Here is a 22,955-nt window from a genome sequence, read left to right on the forward strand (position 1 = left end):
CACTAGTCCATCATGCTGGTATTGACGTCATTACTGTCGCACAATAAAAGCCTAGGTCACAACCGGACGTACGATTTTTTGGCGTTTCCCAAATCGCTGCGTTTTTTTTTTGTTCATGGAGAAAGACGCACGTTGGCCCCAAGTTTGCCTTGCAACCTGAAGAAAACATAAGCGCCCGTAGAGTTTGTTTGACATGACAAAGAACCTCTGCGGCCAGTCTGCGGCCAGTTTACAGCTTGAAAATCAGCACGTCACACGCGCACCCTCCGTACGTTTCTTGCACATAGACCGGCCGTAGGAGCACGTACGGCCGGTTGTGACTGAGGCATAAAACGTGCCAGATCAGTCGGCTGGTGGGTTTTCAAAATTATAAATACATGCAAGTGTTTTTGTGATAAATCCATATTATACGGAGCGCATTTCCCACATTAATCAATACAAAGTACCTGCATCTTTCAGTTCTTTTAAATCAAGGTTGAATACTTTCTTCTTTGCTGCTGCCTTTTATTTAATCAAATCTGAGACTTTTAATTTGATTTCTTTCAGTGCGACTACAATGCATGATGCTTTGGTTAGTGACCATCGTTGTAGCTACTTTTAGTGATGCATTGTGGGATACTTTGAGTGCACTATACTGCATAGGGTGTAAATAATCCTCACTAAGGTGAGGGACAGCACTACAAAATGGCGTCCCCACTATATAGTGCCCTATATAGTGAGTAGGGAGCGATTTCGGACACAGGGGTTATCAAGACACGCGCGCCCTCTTTCGAATGCTGATGTAATCAAGCCGGAAGTTTTGTTAGCAATCAAGAAAGTTCGAAAAAAGTAGCCAGTAATCGCCATTTAAACTCGTTTCTGTGCCATATTTCGTTTGGGAAACAGTTTTCAAAATGGCACCGCTGACACTTCACATTTCGAAGTCTCGCACAAGTCTCGTGAAGATCGCGCGGATAAGCGACGCCTGCCGTGGACCAAACGAACTAAATTCAACACGGCTAAAAACCGAATAGGCCGATAAGTATAATATTTAATTGCAATTAGTTGCCAATACGAGGCACAATATAAGGTCACTAAAACCGAAAACGTCACTGAATAACACGTTAATTAAGAAATAAAGCAAGATTAAAAATGACTTTAGTTCCCCTTTAAAGCTCTCAGAAACGTGATAATTGTGAATCCTCTGAACTCCTTCCTGAAATAAAACTCACTTTATTTGAGACTATTATAGAGCAGAATGCAGTACAATTATATTAAATTACATAACAGAAGAGCGAGTGTGATGTTTCATACTCTTGCTGGAGGACTGAGGAAAGGTGGCGTTGTCACTCAGGTTGTAGGTCAGATTAAGGCTGGCCACGTGATACATTTGGTCATTTCTGGAGAACACCAGGTCCAGAGAGTGACCGTCGCCGAAGGAAGCCTGCACGTTCGGAGAGACTCCGGATTTTCCACAGGAGCTGCGATTTCCCAGTACTGCTGATCCAGGGAGCGGCACAACCACTATATTCTAGTCACAGTAACAGACACGCATATTAACAGTGTTTTATTTAAGTGAAACTCAGAAAAGCACTTAAACATGTTTAAAAAAAAAAAACAATCACACATCATCCTGTTTAAGCAGCTAACGTTAACCGTCATGTGATCAACATATTGGAATTCAAAGACACAAACTGGACCTGTGTATGAATAACACTTTAAAGTAATTTCGTAGAATCTTCATAAACACATGAACAGCCTTATTTTTGGAAAAGCGAACATTGACAATAAGCAATAAAAACGTCAATCACATCTGTATGGGATGAAGAGAAACGAATCATAAACATACATGTTATGAATGTTTAATAAAGCCCTAAAGCAGATTCGGTTAAATAAATATTACCAAAATAATATTGTTTGGGGGGGCGGCACGGTGGTGTAGTGGATAGCGCTGTCGCCTCACAGCAAGAAGGTCCGGGTTCGAGCCCCGTGGCCGGCGAGGGCCTTTCTGTGTGGAGTTTGCATGTTCTCCCCGTGTCCGCGTGGGTTTCCTCCGGGTGCTCCGGTTTCCCCCACAGTCCAAAGACATGCAGGTTAGGTTAACTGGTGACTCTAAATTGACCGTAGGTGTGAATGTGAGTGTGAATGGTTGTCTGTGTCTATGTGTCAGCCCTGTGATGACCTGGCGACTTGTCCAGGGTGTACCCCGCCTTTCACCCGTAGTCAGCTGGGATAGGCTCCAGCTTGCCTGCGACCCTGTAGAATAGGATAAAGCGGCTAGAGATAATGAGATGAGATATTGTTTGGAAAAGCAATGCTGATTCAAATAGCACTACATAATTATTGATGATTAATAACAATGACGCGCTCTAATTAGACAGTCCAGGTATCATTGGTATTACATTTGCATGTGTACACATACCGTCCCATTAACGATGGGGTATGTGATGGTGAAGTTGGCAGAGAGGTCAGCTTTGATGCAGGTTGAATTTCCATCCTTTACTTCAAGTATTACAGCATGCGCTGCAGTCAGCCATCCTGTAAACACACAGCAGCATCATACAGTGGTGCTTACAAGTTTGTGAACCCTTTAGAATTTTCTATATTTCTGCATAAATATGACCTAAAACAACATCAGATTTTCACACAAGTCCTAAAAGTAGATAAAGAGAACCCAGTTAAACAAACGAGACAAAAAATATTATACTCGGTCATTTATTTATTGAGGAAAATCATCCAATATTACAGATCTGTGAGTGGCAAAAGTATGTGAACCTTTGCTTTCAGTATCTGGTGTGACCCCCTTGTGCAGCAATTGATTGATTGCTTGCTTTATTCCAAACAGTAAAGACGACATAAATAAAAAAAATTTAAAAATTTGCAATAATCAAAACGTCAAAACAGAATAGAGTAGCCACAAGGCAGTAACATAATGATGTTTGGAAAGGATTAGGAAGAAGTAAATAACTTATCCAATCCTAACCCTCTATACCACCGCCACACGCACGAAAACAAAAGCAACAAACAAAAACATAACATGGTATAATATCGACCAAATCATATATACAGATACTTATGCATATATACACACACACACACACACAATACATATATACAGTACATACATATACACATCCATACGTACACAGACACCCATAATATTACGCATATATATTATATACAATTATGCATATTACACACATACTCACAATACTCATTATGATATTTATATATCCGTACATACCCATACCCACATACACTTGTATTATCAGTAGAATGTTATTGTAATTCCTCGTCCCTATACCTCATAAAGATCTGTTCCTTATTAGCCTGGCTAACGCGACTTCAAAGCTCTCCGAGCATTTGGTCTGGCCAAGATATTAAGCCCAACCGTTTCCCAGAGCCCGTGGTTGACCCGCCTCCCTGAAATGCCTCAGTTTGCTACTGGTCGAAGCCAGAAAAGGCTGTGACGAAGCTTAAACCAATCACATCACTCTTTCCTCTGACGTATGCGACGCGACGCGGCTAACTGGTAGATTAAACTCTTACCGAAGCCGGTCGGGAGCAAGGCGAAAACGTCCTTCCTTTCAATAAACACCTCCAGGGCTGCTCTTTGCTCCGTTTTCAATGAGAACTTCCCGTTGAATGCTTTCAATACAGCATCTACCGCTGTGTTAAAGGCTTGCCGCTGCTCCATGTTCGTGATGTGAATGAAGCGCTTCCGGCATAGATTCTGTAAACAATCTATGGCTTCCGGTCGCAGTTCTACTACGTCAGTGCCTTGAACACGCCTCTACCCAGGGCCGTTGGAGATGCTCAAAGTTGATTGGTTCCCGATTTTTCGGGAGCTTGGAAGAGCTGTAGATAGCTTGCCTGGCCAGACTAAGCTCGCAACAGGCCCTCGTGTTGCGTCACGCTTAGGATGGGCGGGCCCAGGCTAGTTCCTTATACCTTTTTTTGAACTGGTTTATAGTTGTACATTTCATGAGCTCTACATTCAAACTGTTCCATAGCTTTACTCCACAAATAGAGAGACTGAACATTTTTAACGTCCTAGCACTGCAAATTTTAAATTTCAATTTCCCCCTAAAATTATAGCCCCTCTCTATCCGAGAACATTGTTTGGATATTCCTTGGTACTTTATAATTCCTTACTTTGTACATTATTAAGGCAGTTTTATATTCTATAATATCCCTGAATTTTAAACATTTTGAATTTAAGAATAGTGAATTAGTATGATCTCGGTAACCAGCACACTGAATTATTCTTTAGCTCTTTTTTGAAGTATAGTTATTGCATGACGTGAATGCAATAGTATTTCCCCACACCACGGAGCAGAAATTTAGGTACGGTAAAACGAGGGAACAGTAAAGAATGCGGAGTGAATTATAGTCCAGGACGTGCTTAGCTATACTCACAGATATGCTTCTTGATAGTTTAATTAGTATGTTTTTTAATATGTGATTTCCAAGTAATTCCATCATCCATTATTACCCCAAGAAATGTATTAGAAACTCTTTCAATATCAACACCATCTACCTGTACATTTATTGCCTTGTTTATTTATTTTATAATTATTAAATATGTTTTAGACAGATTTAATAATTTATTTCAATCAAACCAACTTTTTAACCTGCACAATTCTGAACAGATTATGTTTTCTAACTCATGTAAATTTGTTCCAGAACAAAATGTGTCATCTGCAAATACCACCATCTTAAATATCTTTGATACATTGCACATATTTATATAAAGAATGAACAGTTTAGGACCCAATACTGACCCCTGGGGGACACCACAATCAATATTCAAACGAGTTGACACCCAACTTCACAAATTGTGTCCTGTTGCTCAAATAACTTCTTTTCCAATTTAATACAACTCCCCTTATCCCATATTGTTCCATCTTACTATTAATCATGAGATATTCATATCAAAAGCTTTTTGAAGATCAATAAATATCCCAGCAACATATTTTATCATTTATAGAGTTACTGATTTCTTCAATTGATTCCATTAGTGCCATCTCTGTTGATCTATTTGCTCTAAATCCATATTGACCATCACTGAGTAGTTTGTATTTTTCAATGAATTTATCTAATCTGTTATTGAATAGTTTTTCAAGAATTTTGGAGAATTGAGGAAGTAAAGAAACAGGTCTGTAATTTGCGAAGTTGTGTTTGTCCCCAGATTTATACAACGGAATTACTTTTGCCATTTTCATATTGCTTGGAAATGTACCGGTTTGAAATGACAAGTTACAGATTAATATTAATGGGTTAGAAATCCCTCCAATAATAGTTTACTAGTTTCATATCAATATCATTACAATCTGTGGATATTTTATTACTACATTTATTAACTATATCAATAATTTCCTTCTCATCTACTGGTGTAAGAAACATAGAACAAGAATTCCTCTTTATAATAACATCAATACAATCATTTGCTACCAGATCAGAGATATTTTGAGCTAATCTTGGTCCAACATTAACAAAAAAATTATTAAAACTATTAGCAACTACATCCATGTTATAACTTTTGATACCTTTGTCATTAAAAAGTACTTGGGGTAATGCATTTGTCCAGAGCCATCTTTAATAATACTATTTAATATATTCCATATTCCTTTAATATTATTTTTGCTATTATATATTCATTTACCATAATAATCCTTCCTACATCTTAGGATACCCGTTAACTTTTTATATTTATTTTCTGCCTCTTAATTTAATAAATTCTCTATATAGAGTTTTTCTTCTTACAGGCATTTTGTAATCCCTTAATAATCCAAGGTTGGTCATTATAGTTTTGTACTATATTGCTTCAGTGGGCAATTTTTATATAATAATTTGAATATAATTAAAAAGTTATCATATGCTCCATCAATGCTATTCTCTATATACAGTGGGGCAAAAAAGTATTTAGTCAGTCACCAATTGTGCAAGTTCTCCCACTTATAAAGATGAGGGGCCTCATAGGTACACTTCAACTATTTCATCATAGGTACACTTCAACTACGAGAGACAGAATGAGGAAAAAAAAAAATCCAGAAAATCACATTGTCTGATTTTTAAAGAATTTATTTGCAAATTATGGTGGAAATTCTATGGGGTTGAGATCTGGAGACTGGCTAGGCCACTCCAGGACCTTGAAATGCTTCTTACGAAGCCACTCCTTCGTTGCCCGGGCAGCGTGTTTGGGATCACTGTCATGCTGAAAGACCCAGCCACGTTTCATCTTCAATGCCCTTGCTGATGGAAGGAGGTTTTCACTCAAAATCTCACGATACATGGCCCCATTCATTCTTTCCTTTACACGGATCAGTCGTCCTGGTCCCTTTACAGAAAAACAGCCCCAAAGCATGATGTTTCCACCCCCATGCTTCACAGTAGGTATGGTGTTCTTTGGATGCAACTCGGCATTCTTTCTCCTCCAAACACGACAAGTTGAGTTTTTACCAAAAAGTTCTATTTTGGTTTCAGCTGACCATATGACATTCTCCCAATCCTCTTCTGGATCATCCAAATGCTCTCTAGCAAACTTCAGACGGGCCTGGACATGTACTGGCTTAAGCAGGGGGACACATCTGGCACTGCAGGATTTGAGTCCCTGGCGGCGTAGTGTGTTACTGATGGTAGCCTTTGTTACTTTGGTCCCAGCTCTCTGCAGGTCATTCACTAGGTCCCCCCATGTGGTTCTGGGATTTTTGCTCACCGCTCTTGTGATCATTTTGACCCCACGGGGTGAGATCTTGCATGGAGCCCCAGATCGAGGGAGATTATCAGTGGTCTTGTATGTCTTCCATTTTCTAATAATTGCTCCCACAGTTGATTTCTTCACACCAAGCTGCTTACCTATTGCAGATTCAGTCTTCCCAGCCTGCTGCAGGTCTACAATTTTGTTTCTGGTGTCCTTTGACAGCTCTTTGGTCTTGGCCATAGTGGAGTTTGGAGTGTGACTGTTTGAGGTTGTGGACAGGTGTCTTTTATACTGATAACGAGTTCAAACAGGTGCCATTAATACAGGTAACGAGTGGAGGACAGAGGAGCCTCTTAAAGAAGTTGTTACAGGTCTGTGAGAGCCAGAAATCTTGCTTGTTTGTAGGTGACCAAATACTTATTTTACCGAGGAGTTTACCAATTAATTCATTAAAAATCCTACAATGTGATTTCCTGGATTCTTTCCCCCCATTGTGTCTCTCATAGTTGAGGTATACCTATGATGAAAATTACAGGCCTCTCTCGTCTTTTTAAGTGGGAGAACTTGCACAACTGGTGGCCGACTAAATACTTTTTTGCCCCACTGTAAACTGATTCCTTAGTCATGCATTAATAAATCATTTAATGCAAACATGGCTTCCCCGGTCCTAACTCTTCTATACTTAAATTTATAGTCTGTCACATTTCTCTTACAATTACAGTCAAATTATAAAAACTATAAGATGATCACTGATATGATTAATAGTCCACTTACAATGTTATTATCTACATCATTGGTAAATATATTATCTATTAAGGTAGCACTATGGTCAGTAATTCTGGTGGGTCTGGCAATTTTTGGGTGAAGACTCATACTGTACAATAACTGCAACTAAATGTTTCCGGTAACTGTTGATCAGTCCTGCACACCGGCTTGGAGGAATTTTAGCCCATTCCTCCGTACAGAACAGCTTCAACTCTGGGAAGTTGGTGGGTTTCCTCACATGAACTGCTCGCTTCAGGTCCTTCCACAACATTTCGATTGGATTAAGGTCAGGACTTTGACTTGGCCATTCCGAAGCATTAACTTTATTCTTCTTTAACCATTCTTTGGTAGAACGACTTGTGTGCTTAGGGTCGTTGTCTTGCTGCATGACCCACCTTCGAGATTCAGTTCATGGACAGATGTCCTGACATTTTCCTTTAGAATTCACTGGTATAATTCAGAATTCATTGTTCCATCAATGATGGCAAGCCGTCCTGGCCCAGATGCAGCAAAACAGGCCCAAACCATGATACTACCACCACCATGTTTCACAGATGGGATAAGGTTCTCATGCTGGAATGCAGTGTTTTCCTTTCTCCAAACATAACGCTTCTCATTTCAACCAAAAAGTTCTATTTTGGTCTCATCCATCCACAAAACATTTTTCCAATAGCCTTCTGGCTTGTCCACGTGATCTTTAGCAAACCGCAGACGAGCAGCATGTTCTTTTTGGAACGCAGTGGCTTTCTCCTTGGAACCCTGCCATGCACACCATTGTTGTTCAGTGTTCTCCTGACAGTGGACTCATGAACATTAGCCAATGTGAGAGAGGCCTTCAGTTGCTTAGAAGTTACCCTGGGGTCCTTTGTGACCTCGCTGACTATTACACGCCTTGCTCTTGGAGTGATTTGTTGGTCGACCACTCCTGGGGAGGGTAACAATGGTCTTGAATTTCCTCCATTTGTACACAATCTCCTTTGTTCGTGCCATGATACACTTCCACAAACATGTGTTGTGAAGATCAGACTCTGATAGATCCCTGTTCTTTAAATAAAACAGGGTGCCCACTCACACCTGATTGTCATCCCATTGACTGAAAACACCTGACTCTAATTTCACCTTCAAATTAACTGCTAATCCTAGAGGTTCACATACTTTTGCCACTCACAGATATGTAATATTGGATCATTTTCCTCAATAAATAAAATGAGCAAGTATAATATTTTTGTCTCATTTGTTTAACTGGGTTCCCTTTATCTACTTTTAGGACTTGTGTGAAAATCTGATGTTTTGGGTCATATTTATACAGAAATATAGAAAATTCTAAAGGGTTCACAAACTTTGAAGCACCACTGTAATGTCTCCTTTTCCTTTTACACAGACAGACACCGGAAGAGAAAATTCAATAAAGTCTAATGACCACAGGAGGGCAATACAGGCCTCGACTCAAGTTGAACTACCTCTTCTAACACTGAAGCGGGTTTTAGTGGGTTAATAATGAACACAGTCTTGCGTGGTTGCCCGTTTTCTCCATTTTTTGGGGGGAGGGAGGGGGAAGCAAACTATTCAGTATGTCAAAAGTTTGTACACCCCTACTCATTCATAGGTTATGTATTGTGACTTTTCTACATTGTAGAACAATGCTCGATATCAAAACTATGAAATAACATCGGGAACATATATGGAATTATGTGGGGAAAAAAAGAAAGAAAAACTGTTAAGCCTAAGATGTTTCATATTTTAGATTCTTCAGCACAGCCACTGTTTACCTTGACACTTTGCAGACTATTGGCATTATCGTAACCAGCTTCATGAGGTAGTCACCTGGAATGCTTTTCAATTAACAGCTGTGCCTCGTCAAAAGGTAATTAGCAGACGAGTTTCTTGCCTTCTTAATGTGTTTGGTCTCAGAGTAAATAGCAAATATACAGTAAATAGCCCTATTCCACAACTGTAGTAATCCATAGTACGTCAAGAACCGCTCGACTAAGGGCCTCTGCATGCTCTTGCGACAAGGCTTTCGCAGATAGCTTTTCGCAGACAGTTGTAATTTATCGTTGAGCGGGGAGTAATAGGCGTGCGCGATGTTATTCACCGCCACAACGCAAGGGGGCGCGAAGTTGCGAAATCGCTAGGAGTAGTTGGTGGGTGTGGTTAGTGGAGTGTTTATCCTCCGGTTACTTATAATGACTAGAACTGGAGTCGTATAGATATACGTACTTCCTCACTTCCTCGATCGACCGCTCTTCGTGCTGCTCCATCTTCGCTCGTGTTTTTAAAAATGGCGGTCGTGAAAACAAACCAAACCGGGAAAGTAGGGAAGCGGAAGTGCGTGTACAGCGGATGTAGAGTGGACCAATCAGAGCCCTCTTGTCTGCGACACTGTCTGCGAGGCTTCTGTGGTGGTCACAATTTTTGGGAGGTGCGCGCAGAGCGTCTGCGAAGGTGGGGGGGCTACGCAGACGCTATCTGCGACGCCATCTGCGAGGACTGGGTTGTCAGCATAAATTGGCCTTAAGTAGAGAAACGGCATCCATCATTACTTTAAAACATGAAGTGACTTAATAAAAAGAAAAAGCCATTGAATTATAAGGTGTGTCCAACCTTTAGTCTGGTACTGTAGTAATATTTAAGTAGAAACGGTTACTTTTATTACTTCTGAAGTCATCTTTACTTTCCACCATTTCTCTGCACGAGACCTCGAGGACTTTTGCACAGTACAGCTGACCTCGCTTCATGAATTAGACATTTTAAAAACAAATAACCTTAAAACCATTCAAACTCCTAAGCGGAGGGTTATTAAAAAAAAAAAAAAAAAACACTTAAAAATGAAGAAGCCGCCCAGGATGACAATGCCACTATTGTGCAAACCCATCATGCAAGTTACTAAGAATTCAGGGAAACGCTTACAGTCAGTGTCACACACACACCAGCAGACTGCTCAAAGACTCGTGATGCTTCACGTCAAAAGCTGCTTGCTAAAGAGATTAAAAATATTCAATGAATGAGCATTAAGCATAAAATGATAATTGAGCTGTAGCGACATTGAAACTATAAGGAAGGAAAAAAAAAAAAAACCCACCCCACCCATATGCTGGCCGTGGCCTGTGAGATTCACTGCAATTACTAAACAATAACCTTAATCCACCCAGCTCAAAGCCGCTGGGTTGGTTGCAGGTGTTTGTTAAACACTACTCTGCTGGTTTAGAAAATAGTGTGCAGTATGTAGGGTGGTGTATTTTTTTTTTTTAAACTGATCTTTGAAACATACTGAATCACTCTGTCAAAGATTCATTTGTCCATTTTGTAATCGCAGCACAAACTCAACACTTTCGACACAGATCCATTCAGTGTCCAACAGTAGTACAGATTTCGGTATACAAGCTAATAAAACCATAATTAGGACAAAAACTAATAGTGGCCTGCTTTATATGACCACAAAACCAAAACGCGAGTAACACTTCCATTTGAATATTTTCTTCCAAAAAAAGAAGAACTGCTGCATCATAGTGCTGACTGTGCAAGCTCAAAAATTCCAGAATAAACTTTCATTACGGTCAGCGTAAAACGAGAGTAAAACAAAAAAGAAAGAGGAAACAGGCCTTATAAGCACACATGACTTCACTGACAGTAAGCATAGATTAGTGAAGTCTTAAATCACAAAACGTTGATTATTCCCATATCACTAAGGCGGCTGTCTTGTACAAGAAATAAAACAAAATTCACATCAACTTATTTATAGAAATCACATAAAATGACATTACTGAAGCTTCTGTTCAGAAATGATTCGATTTCCAGATACAGGTCTGTAGTGCTTATGATCGCATGTGATTTTTTTAAATTTGATTTATTTGGCAATAATACAGTATATAAGAGTGACAAACGTAACAAAATCCAAAATAAACGAGTATTTAAAAAAAAATAAAAATACTTAAAAGACTGTAGATATTGCCGGGGATAACACAAAGTTAAAAACTTATTTCCATTGTGATAAGTGATCTCTGTAGAAAAATCACAGACTTCGGAGTATCTTCTCGATTTAGTCTACATACAGGGCCGTCAAGGTCACCAGAGTCTCACATTACAACAACAAACTGATTGTTCTCACCTTATTATAAGCGCTTATTGTTTGGCTTGTGGCTCTACATCAAGGTTAAGTGTACAACTGGTTTGTACACTTTTTTAACCTTTGGTAGGAAGTCAGTAAGTCGCCTAAAACCACCAGAAGCATCGCTTCTTGGAGAAGTCCTTTTAAATGCAGTCTATATTTTAGTGTCCGGAGTTTTAAACCTGGCCAATACCGAGGTTCAGTTTCAGCAGAAGACCACAGAGAGCAGCACTTCCTTTTTTTCTTCTTCAGTATGGAAAATGAAGTGTGAAACCCCTTTCTCCTCACGAGAAATGAAACCATCCCAGTACTGTATTAACACAATGGGACATATGGTCTAGGATGCTTACTGAGGTTGTTTCTACACATCCTTTTGTAGTAGGTCGAAGACGGTGTCGTTTTTCCGGACGCAGGAGCATGCGGTTCGTGATTCACTGATGATAATCATATTACCCCACTTACGTAAAACTGATCCAGTTCGAATCGGGCTTTAACGACTTTAAAGATCCATTTGAGTATAACTACTACTAGAAAGTAGAAGGGCACTCAGTGTATACCACCACCAAGTCACAGAACATTAAAATCCAGTAATACCAAAGCTTTCCACCAAGTTTAATTAATCGAAATCCGCTACTTTGAGTTACGTCGAACAGATTTTTAAAAAAAAAAAAAAACCACCCTGGAGCCACACACTTTTTTTTTTTTCCAAGATTTATATCAAAATCTAGTCAAGTGTTCCTTGGCACATCTCAAATTTCAGGGCAATTCCACGAAATGGTCAACCCAAAGGGTGAAAATTCATTTTGTATATATGGTGTTAAATTTGATTGGTTCATTCACTGTAGTCAATATTTTTGTGCTGAACTCGTGTTACATGACCGGCGGCCATTTTGAAATTGGCAAATCCAAGCACGTACTTTAAACCCAAAACCAATGCCGCTTTTCCACTACCAACGCGGCTGAGTCGGGCTGAGCCGTGCCGTGCCGAGTTGGGCTGAGTCGAGCTGAGTGGGGCTGTTGGCGTTGCATTTCGACTACAATCGCGCTGAACCGTGCTGGCTGGAAGTGGGTGGAGTTAGCGAAAGTGGGTGGACGTCACGTGATGTCGTTAGGCGGCGCAAACAGTGACATCAGTGACCTTTTAAGCGGTAGTCTCACGACCCGGATAGTAAACAATAAACATGGAGGACATGGAGTCGTTAGTGTTGCTGGTCTTGGTGCTGTGGCTTGTTGTCACCGACAACGCCAACAGATACTGGTAAGAGCGTATAGATGAGGCAAGGCGCATAAGGCTTCAGAAATTCTCGTAATTCGCAATTCTTCTTCTTCCGGGTTTACGGTGTTTACAGATCCCAGCGTGCTCGCAGGGCGTGTGTGGGCATGTGAGGACACTCCTCCTCACCAATCAGTGCACAGGGGAGTGTCTGCTCACGCCCCTAGCCCCACTCGGCTCGGTTTGGCTCGCTTCAGCCCCACTCCAAAACCGTGCGAGTTTTGGGTGCTGAGCAGGGCTGAAGCGAGCTGAGTCGTGCTGCTCTGAGGTAGTCGAAACGCGAGCCGTGTCGGGCTGAAGTGAGCTGAAAAGGGCCATAACAGACACAAAGAAGCACTCAAACTGCTGTCAAAAGTCCTCACCAGGCAAGTTAAACTGTTTTATAATCAAATGGACCTTATTCTTTACATTTCCATGAAAAAAACTGATTCCATTGAGTATCACAGCTTTGGGGCTTTTTAGATCCAACAAGTAGCTTTGTTCACTGATTGATATTATGACTAAGAGAAAATTACCACATTTCATCTCTCTCTCTCCATCAAATCATACGTAAATTTGCAAAGTGTTGCGTCAGTTACCAACAACGTTGCATCAGTTATTGTACATTCCATGATCTCAACTGTCAGTTCTAAACACTTTTCATAGTTTGTCTTTCATTGCATACTATGGCATGTTAAAAGCAAAAGTTGGAAAAAAAACTTTAATAAAATTGCAACAAGTTTCACAGAAATTGGCGTTTGTGCTTGTATGTTCATAGTTGTCGAATTCTCCAAGCTGCATCAGTTACCAGTGTTATCTGCATGCCACTAAATAAATTATTCATATCTGGGAAAAACTCTATAGTCCAAGATGGCCTTTGGGTCTTAAGTCATTATACATTTGTTTGAGTTTGCTCTTTCTATAATAGCCACAGTTAAAATTAAACTCTTTACCCCTTAAAGCAGTTGCTACAGCCACCCTTGTATATGTATATACTGTTCACTCTTAGAACACATTTACAAGAAAAAAAGTCTAAAGACAAGGTTTTAGACAAGGCGTCATATACATGTCGTCATTATGGGATATACATGGGGTCGTCATTAAGGGGTAGAGTTAAACCCTCCGAATGTTGCGTCAATTACCTGTGGAATTACCCTTCATCAAAATCTGTTCACTACTTTTTGAGTCATGTTGGGAACAAACTAACAAAAGGCAAAAAACAGAACCTCCTCCAACAAAGTTGGTGGAGATAAACTCGAATTGCAGTCTAATGGCCCTTATGTAGAGAGAGTGTGTACAGTTTACTGAGCTGGTCACTCACTCACACACCCTTTAGCCAAGAATAGACAAACAAAACCCAAATCCATTCACAGTGAGCATATAGTGAACTCCTGGGAATGGAAGATAATTTCCAGCACATGAAAAGAAAAAATAAAAAAGTGGTCCTTATAGAGAGAGTGTGTACAGTTTACTGAGTCAGTCAGTCTCTCTCACACACACACAGAGCCCTTAGCCAAGAACAGACCTAAAACAAACAAACAAACAACCCCCAAACGAATGAACAAAACCCAAATGCATTCACAGTGAGCAGATAGTGAACTCCTGGGAACGGAAGCTCATGAAAAGAAAAAATAAAATAAAAAGAGGTCCTTATGTAGAGTGTGTACAGTTTACTGAGCTGGTCAGTCACTCACACACACACACACACACACACACCCTTTAGCCAAGAACAGACCTAAAAACAAACAAACGAATGAACAAACCCCAAATGCATTCACAGTGAGCATATAGTGAACTCCTGGGAATGGAAGCTCATTTCCAGCACATGAAAAGAAAAAATAAAATAAAAAGTGGTCCTTATAGAAAGAGTGTGTACAGTTTACTGAGCCAGTCAGTCTCTCTCTCTCTCCCTCACACACACACACACACACACGACACAGAGCCTTTGGCCAAGAACAGCCCTAAGACAAATGAACAAAACCCCCAAACGAATGAACAAAACCCAAATGCATTCACAGTGAGCATATAGTGAACTCCTGGGAACGGAAGCTCATGAAAAGAAAAAATAAAAGTGGTCCTTATGTAGAGTGTGTACAGTTTACTGAGCTGGTCAGTCACTCACTCACTCACACACACACCCTTTAGCCAAGAACAGACCTAAAAACAAACAAACGAACGAACGAACAAAACCCAAATGCATTCACAGTGAGCATATAGTGAATTCCGGAAGCTCATTTCCAGCACATGAAAAGAAAAAATAAAAAAAGTGGTCCTTATAGAGAGAGTGTGTACAGTTTACTGAGTCAGTCAGTCTCTCTCTCTCACACACACACACACAGAGCCCTTAGCCAAGAACAGACCTAAAACAAACAAAACCCCCAAACAAACGAACAAAACCCAAATGCATTCACAGTGAGCATATAGTGAACTCCTGGGAACGGAAGCTCATGAAAAGAAAAAATAAAGTAAAAAGTGGTCCTTATGTAGAGTGTGTACAGTTTACTGAGCCAGTCAGTCAGTCTTTCTCTCTCTCTCACTCACACACACAGCCTTTAGCCAAGAACAGACCTAAAAACAAAAACAAACGAACAAAACCCAAATGCATTCACAGTGAGCATATAGTGAACTGGGAATTGAAGCTCATTTCCAGCACATGAAACGAAAAAATAAAATAAAAAGTGGTCCTTATGTAGAGAGTGTACAGTTTACAGAGTCAGTCAGTCTCTCTCTCTCTCACACACACGACACAGAGCCTTTAGCCAAGAACAGACCTAAAAACAAAAACAAACGAACAAAACCCAAATGCATTCACAGTGAGCATATAGTGAACTGGGAATTGAAGCTCATTTCCAGCACATGAAACGAAAAAATAAAATAAAAAGTGGTCCTTATGTAGAGAGTGTACAGTTTACAGAGTCAGTCAGTCTCTCTCTCTCACACACACGACACAGAGCCTTTAGCCAATAACAGACCTAAAAACAAACAAAAACAAACAAACAAACAAACCCCAAATGCATTCAGTGTGAGCATATAGTGAACTCCTGGGAATGGAAGCTCATTTCCAGCACATGAAAAGAAAAAATAAAATAAAAAAAGTGGTTCTTATGTAGTGTGTACAGTTTACTGAGTCAGTCAGTCTCTCTCTCTCACACACACACACACACCCTTTAGCCAATAACAGACCTAAAAACAAGCAAAAAAAACCCCAAATGCATTCAGTGTGAGCATATAGTGAACTCCTGGGAATGGAAGCTCATTTCCAGCACATGAAAAGAAGAAAAAAAAAATCATGTGTTCATCATAAGAATGTCTCTCATTGTCATAATTATGAGAGATTACGTCATTATTATGAGAAACCTTCTCATTATTATGGTGGTAGAAATATGCTTCCATATCCGGGGCTGTAGGACACATTCTGAGAGCCTGCGCTCGTGTGTGTGTGTGTGTGTTGCACTGAGCCATTTTGAGAGTCACAGAGTCACTACTGTTAGCGCACAAACAAAGAAATATGCTTCCATATCCGGGGCTGTAGGACACATTCTGAGAGCCTGCGCTCGTGTGTATATATGTGTGTGTGTATATATGTGTGTGTGTATATATGTATGTATGTGTGTGTGTGTTGCACTGAGCCATTTTGAGAGTCACAGAGTCACTACTGTTAGCGCACAAAGCGCCAAGGCAGTCACGTGACCCGAGGCCGGCCGCCGCTCGCGCAGCTTCGCCTGCACTTTCCCCCCAGCTTTATTCCATTACAGGCCACGTGTGCAGCAGGCTGATTGTGTTTATACACTGGATTAGTGCAGTCCGGAGCCGGACAACGCCTCGAGTTATGCAGGAAAACACACACACACGGCCTGTCGGAAGCGCGCTGGCAAGGTTACAGACACTTATGGCGTAGTTTTTGTCATGCAAACAGAATGCATGACATCATAAACAGCACAAGGACCAGTGAAGCAGCAGCAGCAGCAGGAGGCTGTGAGCCCTGACACACAGCGAAATAGACATTTTAAACAACTTCAGAGCGCAATAAAATCTCTCAGGTAATCCAGGACTCTTTATAGCGTCCTGCTTTGGTTTTTCAGCAGGAATATTACTCACCCAAGACACAGCAGCAGTAAAAGGCGAGGAGGCCCGGGGCCACTCGGGGGGTCATGCTTTCGTGGAGAAGGAACGCGCGCGCACAGATGAAGGCTCTCCCAGCAGTAAACACTTCCCGGAGTCACGCACTGCTTACAAACAAACAAACAAACAAACCCGCAGTCTGTAGTTTATCGTTGCTTCCGCGCTCGCTTTTGTTTATCACACAAGAGAAAAACAACCCGCCGCTCGCGCCTCTATATCAACACCGGGAATGTTCCAGTCATGTGAGTCAGGCGAGTCATACAGATCAGTCACGTGACCACTGTTTCTTAACTAACACGTTAAAATAAAAACGCATGTATATATCCTGACCTAATGTTTTATACACACACAGAGCAGTCCAGATTACTCTTTTACAGTCGTGCTGGACTGATCAATAATAATAATAATAATGATGATGGGGTTCTGATCCGGTTCACACCCACAAACCATAATTTCCAGGAAACGCTTTCATTTGTCATTCTGCGCAAGTCCCACGCAGCCCTGAGGCCCTTCAACGCACCTGTAATGCGCTGCTCATGCGCCGCCCGCCCTGCTCATGTGATTCAACAGCTGCTCACAGAAGGGGTCAAGGGTCACATGCTGATTCATGTACCGGAACAAGAATTATAGTCGATCTGTAGGATGGAAATATTATTAATTTAGGATTTCTATAATATCAAAGAAGCCTTTATTTCAAGCACAGATACGCAGAGCCTTTATTTTTAAAGGCTCTTTAAAAAATTTTTTTCCTGAGTGCGTGACGTCACAGCGGGAACCGGTTTTAAGGCCGAGGCCTCATCTCATTATCTGTAGCCGCTTTATCCTGTTCTACAGGGTTGCAGGCAAGCTGGAGCCTACCCCAGCTGACTACGGGCGAAAGGCGGGGTACACCCTGGACAAGTCGCCAGGTCATCACAGGGCTGACACATAGACACAGACAACCATTCACACTCACATTCACACCTACGCTCAATTTAGAGTCACCAGTTAACCTAACCTGCATGTCTTTGGACTGTGGGGGAAACCAGAGCACCCGGAGGAAACCCACGCGGACACAGGGAGAACATGCAAACTCCGCACAGAAAGGCCCTCGCCGGCCACGGGGCTCAAACCCGGACCTTCTTGCTGTGAGGCGACAGCGCTAACCACTACATCACCATGCCATTATACCAAATACCGTTACCGACTTGCTCAACTAATGGCCCTTTTCCACTACCCTTTTTCAGCTCACTTCAGCTCGCTTCAGCTCACTTCAGCCCGACACGGCTCGCGTTTCGACTACCAAAGAACAGCATGACTCGGCTCGCTTCAGCCCTGCTTAGCCCCTAAAACTCGCACCGTTTTGAAGTGGGGCTGAAGCGAGCCAAAGCGAGCCGAGTGAGGCTGGGGGTGTGAGCAGACACTTCCCTGTGCACTGATTGGTGAGGAGGAGTGTCCTCACATGCCCACACATGCCCCGCGAGCACGCTGGGATCTGTAAACACCGTAAACCCCGAAGAAGGAGAATTACGAGAATTTCTGAAGCCTTATGCGCCTCGCCTCATCTATACGCTCTTGCCAGTATCTGTTGGCGTTGTCGGTGACAACAAGCCACAGCACCAAGACCAGCAACACTAACGACTCCATGTTTATTGTTTACTATCCGGGTCGTGAGACTACCGCTTAAAAGATCACTGATGTCACTGTTTGCGCTGCTTAATGACATCACGTGACGTCCACCCACTTTCGCTAACTCCACCCAATGTGTCCACCCACTTCCAGCCAGCACAGTTCAGCGCGGTTGTAGTCGAAATGCAACTTCAATAGCCTCACTCAGCCCAACTCAGCACGGCACGGCTCAGCCCAACTCAGCCGCGTTTGTAGTGGAAAAGTGGCATAAGACTGATTTGACTTCATTGATTGTGGGTTGACTCTCATTAAAACAGGATGGGTGTTATAACTTCTGCAACATACATGTACATGCATGCATTTTCAATGATAAAACATAAAAGGCTCATTAAATAATCAGATGAACTGAGACAATCACATTCTGAAGCAAATTAAATAATCTTATACCGCAAACTTAAACACACAATACAAGTTACACGTATTAATCTAAATGCAGGTAAACAACGAGTGTTGTTGTGATGCATCCAAATGAGAGTCGGAGCTTTACCCGTCTGCGTTCTCGCTTCTTGTGGCCGATTTGTTTTGAAACTATCTGACTTTCAGTTGTTTGTTCAGTTCTCCGTTCATTCACTTCTTCCACATAAGAGCGAGATGACGGCGATATTCAGTTTAGAAATCAGACGGCTGCAACACTTATTCTCCATACTGAGTACTCCGCCATTATTGCTCGGCTCAGGCAATTACTAAAACCCAGGGACGGAACGGGACGTCACCAGTTTTAGCAACAACCGCAGGGAGGTCACTGCCCGAGCGATATGTTCCGTCCCGGGTTTTAGCAACAACCCTCGGCTCACACTCCAGGAGAATTGGTTCAACTGAACTTACTTTCCTTTTCTTGTAGTTTTATTTAATTGTTGGTACTACACCCTCTTTGAATACGGGCTTAGAGCCAACACTCCTCTCACAAATCAGAGGTCTCGTATGAGTCCTCAGTAAAATGTGCAGAGCAGAGGAGAGACCGCTTCATAGGCGCCCAATGTGCCCGTGAACTTCCCGCAAAACGCGTCCAGATCTTTGCAGTTTGAACATTCTTGGGCCATGAATGCGACGTAAATCCACCTTCTGTCGTGTTGCTGCACCCACCAGCAACACATCTACATGGCGTGGCGATAAATTAGCTCAAAATGGAGGATCGAACTTGCAGTCAGCTCTGTGTTTTAGTATAGCGGAAATGGCGAGGAGACCGATAGACTTCCTGCTGTGACGTCATGGATATCAAGGTCATTCACTCAGCCCGCTACCTATATGAGTCACTTTAATCGTAAAAATTACTATATTAGATTTATTGTTAACGCTTAAAACTATTCCTGTGCCATTCTTGAGGTCTCAAGGCATTTATAAACGAAAGTGAGGCCATGGCTCTGTGTATCTGCTTTAAGCACAGTGAAATTCCTTCTCTGAAGCAGTGAACACACACACTTACCCAGAGCAGTGGGCAGCTATGCTCCAGCGCCCAGGGAGCAGTTGGTGAACAGTTGACTTGCTCAAGGGTACTTCAGCCTAACCTTCATGGGACAGAACATGCAAACTCCACACAGAAAGGCGCCTGTCGGCTCGAACCCAGAACCTTCTTGCTGTGAGGCGACAGTGCTAACCACGACACCACCTCTACTGCAAATGCAACTAATTATTACAACAGGAAAAAGGGGACTAAATCTGGACTGGGATGTTCACAAGTACATATGGGTGTGATGATGAGGCGTCGATAAACTTTTCACCATATAGTCTGTAAGAACAGTTTGACAAATATTTAGAGTCATAAAGGAAATAAGTGAATCCACTTTTCATTCCAGTTCAGGATATATTTAATCATGATGAGTTGAAGATATCAAATATATGTTCAGATATCAGACTCTTGAGATACAGTTATGTGCAAAATAACAGCAGTCTAACATCACTAATGTGTTTAATTACTGATTTTGGCAGAAAAGATAATACAACATGGGGAAAAATAGGTGTAGCCGAGTAATGGGCAACCAACAGAATCAACCGTCATGACATATACTCTGCTAATTGGGTGTAATTGACTCATTTAATGAAAGGGGCGTGTTCAAATTAATAGCAGTGTGGAGTTCAATTCGGGCATTCGTTCTGTGAAGAAACAGGTGTCAATTATGGCCCTTATTTAAAGAAGAAGGGCAGCAAATGTACCTGCTGGCTTTAGCCCTTGCTCAGTGAGTAAACTGGGTCGTTCCAGGCATTGTACCGAAGGAGAAAGAACTTTGATCAAGAAGTTGATTGGAGAGGGGAAAACATAAAGAAGTGCAGAAAATAATTGGCTGCTCAGCTAAAACGACCTCAAATGCTTTAAAATGGCAAACAAAATCCGAAACGCGTGGTAGGAAAAGAAATACTACCATCCGCGTAGATCATAGAATAACAAGAATGGCAAAGAAGCATCCAATGATCAGCTCCAGGGAAATCAAAGATCATCTTCAGTTATCTGGGAGTACTGCAACAATCAGAAGACGCCTACATGAAGCCAAACTATTTGCAAGAAACCCTCGTAAAGTACCATTGTTGGAAAAAAAGACGTGTTGAAAAGGTTACAGTTTGCCAAATAACACACTGACTGGCCTAAAGAGAAGTGGTGCAATATTCTATGGGCAGATGAGAGCAAGATTGTTCTTACTGGGTCCAAAGGCCACAGTTAGTTTGTGAGACGACCCATAAACGCTGAATTCAAGCCGCAGTACACTGCGAAGACTGTAAAACATGGAGGTGCAAGCATAATGGTTTGGGGATGTTTCTCATACTTTGGAGTCGGGCCCATTTATCGCATACCAGGCACCATGGACCAGTTTGAACATATCAAAATACTGGAAGAGATCATGTTGCCTTATGCTGAAGAAGAAATGCCCTTGAAATGGGTCTTTCAGCAGGACAACGACCCCAAACACACCAGTAAGCGGGCAACATCCTGGTTCCGGACCAACAAGATTGATGTTATGAAGTGGCCAGCCCAATCTCCGGACCGCAATCCGATTGAGAATTTGTGGAGTGACATCAAGAATGCAGAAGAACTGTGAAATGTAGTCCAGCTTGGGCTGGAATATCTCTTCGCAGGTGTCAGATGTTAGTTGACTCCATGCCACACAGACATAAAGCAGTTATCAGAAATAAAGGTCAAACAACTAAATATTAGTTCAGTGATTAACAGAAAAGCTAAATCTGTAAACAAATTTCAGTTTATACTGTAAATATTCGAGTTTGTAAATGAAAATGCAGACACTGCTACTTTTTTGAACAGCCTATTATTCTTTTTTCTTCATTTTCTGTTTAAAATTGATATTTTCATGTTTTCATTTGGAATTGAATGTGCGGTGCTCCCAGTGCCTTTGTGTATATGGAAATAAGGCCAGTATTAAAAAACGTTCTGTTTCCGGTCCACCGGCTGGGTGAGTGCCGTTTGTGCGGTTGATTTTTTTTTTTTTAACGCTGTTTTTTTGACATTTTTTTCGGGTCCGTAAATCTAAAATCGAACTTGACATTTACGCATGCCGCGCAGAATATAGAACTGAATCAGCTCTGCGCATGCGCCGTGCGGCACAAAAACATGGCAGCCACCATGAAGGAAGGAGATCCAGAGTTTTCAAACATTTGCTTAAGTGTGAAATCGCAAAATGGTATTCTAGCGAACAACAAAATAGTAAAGATTCAGAAAAACAAATCATTCAGTGATCATTTTAATAGTGTAATTTCATCCGAACTCGGCCTAACGCTCGATTTAGAACTACAAAAAGTCCGTGTGTCGGACATTTTAAGTACCTTTGTAAAAGTTTTGCAAATGTTGCAGTCAGCATTTAAAATGCTAACTTACAGTTTTTGTACAAGTTTCAGTTGATTAAACTGTCATTTTATTAAATGTGTCTGCTTTTGTAATAAAAAAAGTACTGAAAGAAAAAGCAAAACACAGCATTGTGATTTCTTATCCATCCATATAATTAAAAAAAAAATCCCTCCCTCCCGACTGAAAATTTTTTTGCTCACCCGGTGGACAGGAAACGGATTTTTTTTAAGGATGGCCTAAATGCTATTATGAGGATTGAGCTTTTTCTCAGTTGTTTTAAACACACTGCTATTATTTTGCACATAAGTGCATTTCAAAGAACGACGGGTATCTGGAATGTCGGGTCAGATCGGACCTGCCTGATCCATCCTGATGCCCTACGTCTGGCTGGAGTCTGATCACGTTGCTCCTGTGGAGGACGGCCCCATACGAACAGTCGAAAGTCGCACTTGGAAGATGTTCTGGACACTTACAGTAATGCTTTTATGTCTGAGGACTGCAGTTGACAAACAGTTTTGCACTCAAGTTTCCATCAATGAACAGTTTATAACTTCAAAAAACAGACTGT

At 41.4% G+C, this 22,955-nt stretch overlaps 1 protein-coding gene across 1 annotated transcript in view; it reads right to left on the reverse strand.

The window, feature by feature from the left end:
* lamp1a (lysosomal associated membrane protein 1a) overlaps positions 1-17,323 on the reverse strand; it is a 32,611-nt gene extending 15,288 nt beyond the window's left edge. Inside the window, exons 1-3 of the mRNA XM_060898670.1 lie at positions 16,906-17,323; positions 2,402-2,517; positions 1,294-1,510 (exon numbers count right to left, since the gene is read on the reverse strand). Of these exons, the coding sequence (XP_060754653.1) occupies positions 1,294-1,510; positions 2,402-2,517; positions 16,906-16,960 (388 nt within the window). The 5' untranslated portion in view covers positions 16,961-17,323. The remainder of the gene's footprint in view (positions 1-1,293; positions 1,511-2,401; positions 2,518-16,905) is intronic.
* Positions 17,324-22,955: the final 5,632 nt, after the last annotated feature.

Source organism: Neoarius graeffei, chromosome 18, assembly GCF_027579695.1.
Source record: "Neoarius graeffei isolate fNeoGra1 chromosome 18, fNeoGra1.pri, whole genome shotgun sequence".
Classification (NCBI taxonomy): Eukaryota; Metazoa; Chordata; class Actinopteri; order Siluriformes; family Ariidae; genus Neoarius; species Neoarius graeffei.